Source organism: Condylostylus longicornis, unplaced genomic scaffold (genome assembly GCF_029603195.1).
Source record: "Condylostylus longicornis isolate FDR11 unplaced genomic scaffold, ASM2960319v2 ptg000049l, whole genome shotgun sequence".
Classification (NCBI taxonomy): domain Eukaryota; kingdom Metazoa; phylum Arthropoda; class Insecta; order Diptera; family Dolichopodidae; genus Condylostylus; species Condylostylus longicornis.
Window position 1 is genome coordinate 7,807,622 of NW_026578018.1, and position 11,739 is coordinate 7,819,360.

Genomic DNA, 11,739 nt, shown 5'->3' on the forward strand with positions numbered 1-11,739 from the left:
GGGGAAATTCTATATGATTGTTTATTTTTGTTAAAATCATAAAATTTTATTGCATAGCATTTTGAGTTAACTAAAAAGGTTCGCGTAGTTGATAAAAAAAAATGTTCATTGTCGAGACTCGATGTTTTTTTTTCAATTGTAATTAGTATGATAGGAATAGTGTATGTATGTATACTGAAGATCTTTTAGCAAAAATTGGATTTTTATGTTTCAGTAATCAGTATAAATTTTCTATTAGAGAAATACGGTGGAAATTCCCATTCAGTTTATTATATGGGAAGAGGTGTATTAAAATGGAAAGGAATAACAGAAATATGTATTAAGTTTGGGATTTGTATTTATCTATATACATAAGTATGTATGCAGATGCACATAGAAGTTTATCTCTATGATTTTACTAGTTAGAAAGAGTTGCAAGTGTAGATTCAATGAGCCCAACAGTAATATAACTCAATCATTGTTTTCAATTTCTCAATCAACTCAATTTGATTGTTTGATTCCTATAAGAATTTATGTGATTAAGTTTGGATAGGTACATAACTGCATACAGGTAAGAAAAATTTAACAAACCACTACTATAAAGATAGTTTTTTAGGTAATAATGACAGCAGATTTAATTTCCGATTTGAAGACCCTAAAAGATCCTTTAGTGAAACAATCAATTAAGCTTAAAATAGTAAATGAAATTACAAATAAATTAAAAAACAATAAATACTCACAAAATCAAATAGAGGATTTTTTAAAACCAGAAAATGTAATTGATTCTTGCTTTTTTATCAAGAGACTTTATGTGAATTTTCTAATCGAATTAAAAAATGATGAAGTATTAATTCAATCGTTATTATGTGAAAACGATGATATCATTGAAGATATATTAAAACGTTGTAACTATATATGGAAAAATCCGAAGAAACAATTTAACCTGCAATTTCTAATACAAAATGTCTTTCCAAAGATATCTTATTCACACAGAAATAAAATAATTAAATTATTGGCAATAAATACTACAAATTGTGATGAAGCAAAGAAGTATTTTGACGAATTATTTTCTATTTATAATATTTCAACAGCCCGTGCCTTTCTAAAACATTGTGATTTGATTACGTGGATTAATATGATAAAAATTAGTGTATTTTTGAAAAACCGAGACTTGGAAGTAATTTTAAAAGAAAGATCGAGAGATATTATAACATATTTTGAGAATTTGTTAGAAACTTTTCAAGACGAAGAATTACCGAAAATTTTTAATCATCGGGATTATAATTATTCAAAAATAATCTTGAAATTATATTCCTCTTACCCAGAAGAAATTTTGAAATTAATAGAAAAAAAATTCAGCATTTTCCGGTCCTTTAAAGCAAGTAGAAAATTTACAAAATCTTTGATAAAACATTCCGCAGATTTTGTGATATCAGACGCGGAATCTGATAGGTATAATAAATTTGTATTATTGAAATACTTTAAAAAGGAGGAAATGGAAAAATATTTGTGCGAACTATTCCCTGAAGAAAAAGATATTACTGACATTCCTAGTATAAGTTACAAAGTTAATAATTTTTGGTTTTTATTCAAAAGAGATGAAGATAAACTAAATATGTTACAGAAATGTTATAAACGTGTTTATGGAAAAGAGCTGTTAGAAAATAACAAAAATATTACTTTTAATTTATTATTATGGATGAAAGATAACGAAACGAGACATAAATATGCTTTTGAAAAATTTGAATATGGTACGTTTCCTTTTTGTTTTCCAGAATATGTACTTATTTTAATTATTTGTTTTACTCTATTTTAGGCTCGACAAATAAAACAGTAAAATCTATAGATTGGATTCCTTTTATGAAAACTAATGTATCAATTCCCAAATTAAATGAATTACTTCAAATTTCTGTAGATGCCGAAAATCGAAGAAAATTTCTTAATGATTTGGTTCTAACTTGTAAACTAAATGAGGATTATAATTCCCTATTAGAAATTTTGAAATATTTCAATATGAAGCATAAGAATGAGCAGTTGTCAGTTAGAAGTAGTTTTATCAAAAATTTTGTAGACACATTAGATTCGAACCTATCGAAATTAAGTCGGTTACATTGGGAGGAACTATATAACATTATATGTAATTTCGACATGAAATCTGAATTAAATCATCGCTTTTTAAATATTCCAGATATGTTATTTGTTGAAGCATTGAAATTTTCAAAAAATGATAAACTATTTTTTAAAAATTGGTACAGTTATTTTGTAAAGTGGGTTGGATTTAAATTTCACTGGAAATTTTATACTACGCTATCGCAAGCTAATAATAAAACTGTATTATTGTTGGCTGCTGAATTGACAGAACCTTCGTTTCATGAAGATTTGCTGAAGAGCTATTTTGATTATAATACGGCAAATCCTAAAAATATTATAATAATAGTTGAACAAGATTGGGTTTTAAAATTTTGTGATAAAAAATTGACGAAGACTGATAAAACTCACATATATGAGATGGAGGAAACAATATGTTTGATTGAAAATGACAATGGTTTAGCTGAATATTTTTCTGACCGTTTAATAGAACTTAAAAAACAGATTTTAAATATCTGCGATGATTTGGATAAATTAAGTTATTTCGTGCAATACCAGTCATACGAACCCAACTTAATCCCAGATAAAATTACAAAATTTTGTGATTTATTCTTTTCCTTTTTGAAAGATGATACAAATTCTTTTTACCATAAAGTTGATAAATTAAAAATGTTGAAGCGAATACCAGGGTTTGAAGAGTTACTTCATAAAAAATGTGATGAAATATTAAAGAATAAGAAAACAGATGAATTAAAAGAACATGCCTTGTGGATTTTATTACCGTGTATGTCTGGCAGTCAATTTTATGAAATAGTTGAATCATATTATCCTGAAGAAAAAACTGCATCAATTGGGAGTGTAGAATGTCAATACAAATTTATGTTTCAGAAAAAAATTGCATCTAGGTATATATTTTTTGTTTTATATGTTCTAAACTTTTATTTTGGTATATTTGCAGCTTAAAATATTTCAAATCAAATCCAGAAACTTTAGTAGCTCTAAAAAAATTTTGTTATGGTGATTTTCTTCAATTAGCTGTGGGTAGTTTGAATAGTGTTTGTTTAAAAATTCCATGTCATAAATCGAAAAGGTTTTTAGAAAATTCCTTCAATGCACCAATATCATTTAAAAAACATGTTGTTAGATTACTATTATTGATCGAAAGTAAAATATCAATAATCAATCTAATTAAGGAAATTTGGTTAGACAATAGAAGTCCAATTATTCGAAAAGTGTTGTTAGATATAATGCTGAAATATTTGGTAACAGATATAGATGCTCACATTTGGTGGGAACTAATTGAAAAATTCATCCAAGAACTTAATTATAAAGATAAAGATGTTATTGAAAGTTTTAGCAATTTAAATGGTGTTCCAAAAGAATATTTATCCCATTATTGCAAAGCAATGTGGTTTAAAATTTTACAAGTTGAAAATGAGCTTCCATTTTTCCAAGAGAAGCGTTTTCAGATGTTAGAAGGGATAAATAAAAATATTAATCATATGGAGAAGGATTTTATTGAATATCTTTTAGAAGACAACCTTTTTTCTATACATATACCTGAGATAAATTCTGAAAAATGTTTAGTTACAGCTATAGAATATATGTTGTTGCACAGAAGTACAGAGGAAAATATACAAGAGAAGATAAAATTTATTGTTACAAAACTAAAATTAAGTTTTAACAATCAGTGGGATTTTTATGATGAAAATGAGCAAAATTATACTTTGAGAAACATTATTTCGAAATTCTTCAAAATATTTTTTTTTGCAATTATAAAACGAAATACACAGGATAAGATTTTAATAAATTTGATAATAGAAAATTTTGTTAAATTTTTAAAAGAAGTTTTCAGTTCGTCAACATATTTTAATTTATATTATATTGTATTCGAATTTATTTTGATATATTTTAATACTAATAAAAATTTAATGGAATTGGGTAAACAAATTCAAAAAATTATTTACACAGAAAATGAAAGAGATCCATGCATGGCACCAATTCAATTAATTAAGAATTTAGAATATTTTGCAAATTTACTTTTGATGGAAAACCGAAATATTATAATTGCAGATATAGTAAGTGGAATATTAAGCGATCCATTAGATTCAGAAGTCTGTAATTTAGTAGCTTGTCTATTTATAAATGAATATAATTTTATTGATAAGAACAAAAAAAATGAATTTAATAAAATATTATTAAAATTAAACAATAAGCGTATAAAATTATATTTGAACAGTTATTTTAAATAACTGTCAAAGTTCAAAATCAAACAATATTTATGAGAAAACTATTATAAAATATTATATGTATAATATGATTAGGTAATAATAATAAATTATTTCGTATTTCAATATACATAATTGAAATTCGAAAAAATGTACATTAATAATTAACCAATACTTTTAGCATTTTATACCGTTTTCAAATAAAGTTTAATAAACAAAGTATTTGCTATTGTTTTATATAATTTATTTCTGAAATGTTTTAAAATGTTTACATGCTTCTTTTTTTTTATCTCAGAACTTTAAATTCTCTTTCTATGTGTTATACATTTTGTAGTATTTTCATGCCATTTTATGTTAAGGTAAAGGAAGTTAAATGCTTTTTTTTTGTAAAGTGCAGTGAACATTACAATTTCTTTAGTTTTAGTTGTTCTTATTTTTTAAAGTATTTGAAAAAACAACATAATTTTTAGGGATCAATTATTTTCATAAATGCACAAGAAAATTTTTAAGATCTTAATATCTTGTGGGGAATTGATAATATGGGTTCAACTACAAATCAACTTCCATAATTGAATATTAGAAATACATCGCTTATATATGAAATTTGAAAACGTTTGAACCAGGTGTTTATGTTTAAAATAAAACTCATTTCTTTACAGGTACATATAAGTATCATTTATTTTTTTTTCTCTTATCCTTTTCTCTTTCATTAAATTAAGTTAAATTCTGTTTTATTGTATATGAAATAAATTAATTACAGATACCAAATGATCATCACAAAATGCATTTAATTTTTTTGTTTTAAAAATTAAAATTGAAAATAAAGGGTTCATCATTAAGTAATTCAGTTTTTTTTTTTGAAATTATTTAATTTTAAGTTTATCAAAAACAAAAAGCGGTTATTTTTTTTTTTTTTCAAATGTTATTTTATATATTTTTTTTTTTGTTTTATTTTTATTAACAATTCTTACAATATTATATTGTTATAATTATTTGTTTGATTTTTTAATTTACAATAAATTTCTTTTCTTTTCAGTAAATTTTTACATTTTATATTTATTATATTAATTTTACATAAATATTTATAATAATATTATATAATATGTAGGTTTATATATGCAAATATATTTCGATTTTAAGTTATTATATAATTATTATGATGTTATTCTTGTATTTTAATACAAAATTTTAAAATTTTTAAAATTCATGTAGGTTTTTTACTATGTATAATAATATATATAAAAAAAATAGTATTTAAATAAATAAATTCGGCAAAATAATCGTAATAAATATTAAATTTTTAAAGGAGCTTTCTTATTATCTTATAATACACTTTAATTAACTGAATTGTAGAAAAGTAATAATAACAATAATAATAATTTAAAATCATTTTAAGAATTCTGAGAAGAATGCTAGTAAAAATTATTAAAAGAATTATAGGAATTATGGCCTTAAAAAGGATTTTGTTTTTATTTTAAATTTTATAGATTTTAATTGTTTTGTTCTGGAATTTATTGTTGTCTCGTATAAGAGTTTTAATTTTTTTTTTCAAATTCATTTTATTCAAATATAAAAAAAAAATTAGTATCAAAGTAATTACATAGAATTAAAGAGTTTAAATTAATTATTCATAAATATAATTATTAGTTTAATAATTTATTAGTTTCATATTTTAAATTAAAGAGTTTGTGAAAAAATTGCATCTAATAAGGGATTACAAAAATTTAAAATTAAAACTTCTTAAGCTTTTTAAAATCAATTAAAGATAATTACATTTAATATAAATTCAATGAAAATTAATTCTTATATTATTGTTATTATTAATTATCTAATTCAATATGAAATTGGTTGAATTTTGAAAATGAAAATTATATAGAAAATTTAATTTTTTTTTGTGGTTATTCGATGTTGCTTTCAGCAAACAAAATCTCAAATTTAAATTCAAATTAAGAAGGGAGCGACAAAAATATATTTAAAAAAATATATTTAACATTATTTATAATGGGAATGTTACAAATATGTTTTCAATTTTACAATAATTACAATATCAATTAATTTAATTACCTAGGAATTTGTATGTTTGAATTTTCTTGAATTTTAAATTTTTATTCGTATTTTTTTTCTCTTTTATTTTTTGTTTTTGTTTTTTGTTAATTAATCACTTTAACATTATTATTTAAATATTCAATATAATATTAATTATTATTTTTTTCTTTATTTTAAGAAACAACAATTAGATTTTTTTTTTGTTTTTTTTTTTCTTTAATTTATTTTCATCAATTTATTTCTTTAAGTGAGGTATTATTATTTATTTTTTTATTCTTTGTATATATGTATGTAAATTTAATAATGCACATTTAAAGCCATAATATTTTTTTTTTGTTTTTATATTATATAATAATAACATATACAAATATATAGGAAGGCATTTTTTGTTTTTTGTTTAAATATTTTTCTTTCTAATTTACTTTTTTTTTTTTTAGTTATTTAATTATTTATTATTATTATTGCAATATTCATATCTATTTGTTATTATAAATTTTTTTTTCCTTATTAAATTTCAAATTTAAAGTATTTTCAAATTAAAAAAAAAACAAAAAGAAATTTAAAAGAAAATATAATATTAAATATTTTAAAAGGGTTTAGTGATTTCGATGTTCTATTGAAATATGACGTAATTTTTCATAAAATAACTCAATTTTAGGAAATTAAATTTAAAGAAATTTTAGGAAATTAAATTCAATTCATTCAATTTTAGGAAATTAAATTTAAAGAAATTTTTAAATGTTATTTTTTAATAAATTTTGATTAAGATTTATTTTCAGATTTAATATTGATTTGTGTTTGGAAATTAAAATATTCTAGATTGTCTATTTTATTTTATCCAAGTAATTTAAATTGTCTTATTGAATAAAGTACCTATGCATATTAATTACAGGTCCTTTTTATTAATCCGATAAACCTTTTCTTAAAAGCATTTGATTTTTGTGTTTTGTTTTTTTAGAATAAATGCGTTCCATTAATTTTTGAATTTTTCACAATTTGTAAAAAGTTTATATCTTTTTATTTAAATTTTCCTTTGATCTGATTTTATTAGGAAAATTTTAAGGCATATATTCAGAATTTTAGAGATATTGTTCATTTAGAGATATTAATTGAATAAAAGGACATTTATGGGAAATATTTCGGGAAATAGTCATAATAGTCATTTTTTTTTTATCAAAAAATTGTAAATCTAAAATAGTTTTTAAATGTTTTAAAAAAGAAATTAAAAAAAAAATTAATATTTAAATAAAAATTTTTTTATTATTTTTTTTTTTTATTATAAATTTCCAAAATTATTTTGCTTATAAAAAAAAATCATTTATTATGTCGAATTAATTTTGTTTTATTCCATATTTTTAATTAAATTTTAATTAAGTATTTTTTATAAATGATTTTATTTTTTAATTTTTTTCAATCACATCAATTAATATTAACATTATATTTTCAAAGTATTTTAATTTACAAAAACAAAAGAAATTAATTTTAAAACAATTTTTTATTCTTATTTATGAATTTTGTCTTTCGTTTTACAAATTTTTGTTTTTTTGTATCATTTACTTACACTTTTTTATTCTAGAAATTATTTGTGGATACCAATAATTAATTTTCCGAGAGAGAAAAACAAAAAAAAAAAAAAACAAAAATTATTTATTTCTAAAATAATTTTTATAATTTTTATTTTAAATATTTTTGTGTTTATACAATTAATCGATTTTATCGTACTATTTTCATGTATGAATATTTATGTATATATATATATATATATTTTGTATAAATATATTATTTAATAATTGTAATATTGAAGTTTCAAAACGTTTTTTGCTGTAACTTAATAATGGATATTTGGGAATGAAATATTTTTTTCCAATTAAAAATTTATTTAAACTAGAATTAGAATTTAGGTTGGTATAAAGTTAACATTTAAAGAAAAACCTCCCTTATATTGTATGCAATGGGGTCGGTAAAAATTGATTAACAATAATTTTAATAATATAAAGACACGTTCCCCCTTAAAATATACAAATAATCTCAAAGTACTATATGGAAAATAGGTTAATTTTAACCTATTACGCCAGTGATGATTAACCTTTTGTCTAAAAAAATTAATTGAATATAAGTATTAAGTTTCAATTAATATTTTAGTTTCAATGATTTATGACAAAAAATTACATTGTGTTGATAATAAAATTTTAGGAGATGAATAAAAATTTAACATCATATATTTTGGGTAAAATATTATAGATCTTTTCATAAATGCTGTATGTTGCGATACATGATGAAAACTGCTCGATTTTTGTTTTCATAAACGAATGTTGCAAATCTAATTTCTTCATTAACATTACTAATTTTTCGTATAATATAGCAAAATTATAGTATGAGTGGCGCATTCAAATTGTATTAGCAGTTTTAATTTTATAGAACAATCAAAAATGTATTGCATATTCATCTCGTTATGTTTTTACAGTATTGCGTTAATGAAAATCTTTATTTTTTTTGAAAATACAATTTTTTTTAAAATGATCAAGTTTTCTTCATTTCGGAAATTTTATTGAAATTTACAACATTTTGGCTATATATCTGAATTACATTGATTTTATATTAACAAATTACAAGTATACATACATACATTTATATATATAAATATACATACATTGTTATATTAATTATTATTTAATTTAAAAAGAAAAAAATAAATAGGTAATTAAAAATTAAATTAATATTTTTTAAAAAAATATTAAAAAGAAATAATAATAATAAAAAAAAAAACGATTGCAATAATATTGTGATAAATTTTATAAAACTATTTCATAAAAAATAATAAAATGTTAAAATTATAAAAAAAAAAAAAAAAACAAAAAATTAATAATAATAATTAAAAAAATAAAAATAATTAAAAAAAAACTGTTTATTTTTTTTTTTTCTCTTTTTTCTGTTTTTTTCTTTAATAATTAAAAACAACATTTTCTTTCTTATTTGTTTAAAATTTTTAAACAATAAAACTATACAAAAAAACTACGGACATGATTTTTATACATTTAAAGTAAATATATTTTTATATTATTCGTTAAATTAAAAAATTAGCAAAAAAATATATTTTTAATTTTATGAATTTTCCTTTTTTTTTTTATTAAATATAAAAAAAAATTTTTTTTTGTGTTTTTTTTTTTTTAAATTTGTTTTTATACAATATTAATTAAAAAGAATTAATAATGATAATAATAAAAACGTTAGTTAATTTGTTTCTTTTTTTTTAATATCTAAGATACGGTAATAAAATTTACATATACATATATATATATTTATAATAATTTTTTAACATCAAAAATTTTGTTTTTTTTTTTTTTAAATTTTTTATAATTTTTTTTTTTTGCATTTTTTGTAATTTTTTTTGTTTAATTTTACAAATTTAATTTTTTAAAATTTCTTCATCAATTTATATTTTTTGTTTTTAATTTTTAAATAATAATTATAATTAATTTTTCTTAAATCTTATTATCACTTATATGAAAATATAACTTTCTTTTTTTAATTTTTATTTTTATTTTTGCGTTTTATATTAAATTTAATTTTGTTTTTTCTTTTTTTTTTTTCAAAATGTTTTTAGAATTTTAATTTTTTTTTTTTCGTTTTTGCCCTCATATTTTAAAAATTTTTTTTCCTTAAATCAAAAGTTTAAAGTAGAAAATGTATATGCGAACATATACAGTTATGTTTTATTTAATATAAAACCATATATAAAATTTAATTGATTGAAAAACACAACTTTTACCACCTTCAAAAAATAAAAATTTTAAAAAATGTTTAAATTTCATTTTATAATGATTAAAATTCTATTTCATATTCTTGTTTATTATAGGATATGAAGTTCTTTCAATTATTATTTGAGAAGCATCTTGGTTCATTTTTTTTATATTGTGTAATTTATAAGTTCTTTAAAATTTAATTATAAAATTTTTTAAGTTTATTATTCCATTAATGTCACATATTTATTTTAACAATAGTGTGTTTATTTGATATCACAATATTAAAAGATTAAATATTTTTAAAATATAGGGATGACCAATAAATTTTAAAATAAGAATCGGGAAAGTATTAAAAAACAATGAAAATATTAAATCAGTACTCTTGATTAGAACAAAAAATCTAGTATATATTTAGAAGAAAATAGTGATATCTTAATATAATAAATATAAGATTATTTAGAATAAATAAAATATTGTTGAAACAAATTATTTTTCTAATTATTACATTGTTTTTTTTTTTTTTTAATATAATTTTAGATATAGATTATATAGAGGAGGGGAACCTATGGCATCTAAGCCTCTAAGGGTTTTTGTGCGACCCCGCCCCGACAGTTCGTATTTGTATTTGTATGCCCTTTAAATATTTAATTGCTTTCAAGTAAAAAACAAATGCAAATATCTCACTAAATATAATCTCAATTGAATTTGATTTATTAAACAATGAATTTGAAGTTGTTCTTTTTTTTTGTTATTTATGTTACTTTTCATTGAACTGAGTTGTTTTTTATAATAATAATTTTATTAATTTTATTAATTTTTTTTGTTTCATAAAAAAAAAATTAATTTGGAATGGAATTTGCACAGCAATAACTGTACAAAATTTACATTCATTGGTATTGAAACTAATGCGACCTCTTTAGTTATTATTTTAAATTTATATTATTTTAAAAGGTTTCCAAACTCTGTGTTATACCAATCAAATTAAGGTTTTCAATATTGAATTTTAAATTTAGATAAATTATTATTGAAGGTGGTAAAAAAATTAATGTTACGCATTATACAAATTTTCTTTATTTCTGCCCAAAAATTCAAAATGATTATTAAAAATTTATTTTTTAGACTTACAAAATATTATTAGAATTTTATGCGATTTCGAAAATATGAATTGTCTTAAAAATAATAGAATTACTTGTTTTTTTTTTATTACATAATATATATATATATATTTAAAATATATATATACTTTTTTAAAATATTATAAAAATTTTTTTCTTAAATAAATTATGTGTCGTCATTTTATTTCTTTTTTTTTTTGTTATTCTTTCATATTTTATAATATTCTTAATTTTATAAATAATTATTAAAAAAAAAAAAAAATATTCGTAAAATCGGTTTGGTTTTAAGTTTCTTAAAATATTACACAAAAAAAAAAAACATGAAAAGCGAGAATTAAAATAAAAATTAAATTAAAAATTACAAAAAAAAAAAAATTATTTTTTAATTTGATAAAATCAAATTTTTAATGTTTTTAACATTTTATATAATATTTCATGGTTTCCGTTTTTTTTTAATACTTTTTAATCGACAAAAAAAAAAAAAAACAATAAAATTAAAAAAATCTTAAATTAAAATTTTTAAACATTTTTCTTAAATAT

General features: G+C 19.4%; 1 protein-coding gene across 4 annotated transcripts; it reads left to right on the forward strand.

Annotated features, from left to right (window-relative positions):
- The first annotated feature begins 249 nt into the window (after nt 1-249).
- LOC129611327 (uncharacterized) lies at nt 250-4,353 on the forward strand. 4 transcript variants are annotated; one of them, XM_055524411.1, is made up of 5 exons: nt 250-316; nt 367-532; nt 596-1,730; nt 1,796-2,972; nt 3,026-4,353. In XM_055524411.1, the coding sequence occupies exons 3-5, from the start codon at nt 602-604 to the stop codon at nt 4,317-4,319; spliced, it is 3,600 nt and encodes a 1,199-aa protein (XP_055380386.1). In that variant the 5' UTR covers nt 250-316; nt 367-532; nt 596-601; the 3' UTR covers nt 4,320-4,353. The 4 variants fall into 4 exon arrangements, with proteins under 4 accessions (XP_055380386.1, XP_055380389.1, XP_055380387.1 ...); XM_055524414.1 differs by having other exon boundaries at nt 255-532; nt 596-1,546; nt 1,604-1,730; XM_055524413.1 differs by having other exon boundaries at nt 259-316; nt 402-532.
- The last annotated feature ends 7,386 nt before the right edge of the window (nt 4,354-11,739 follow it).

What these genes read in the sequence shown, in the direction of transcription:
- LOC129611327 (XM_055524411.1), top strand. Translation starts at nt 602, where the DNA reads ATGACAGCAGATTTAATTTCCGATTTGAAGACCCTAAAAGATCCTTTA. An exon ending in TTTTGAAAAATTTGAATATG is followed by an intron (nt 1,731 to 1,795) that starts GTACGTTTCCTT and finishes ACTCTATTTTAG; the next exon opens with GCTCGACAAATAAAACAGTA. An exon ending in CAGAAAAAAATTGCATCTAG is followed by an intron (nt 2,973 to 3,025) that starts GTATATATTTTT and finishes GTATATTTGCAG; the next exon opens with CTTAAAATATTTCAAATCAA.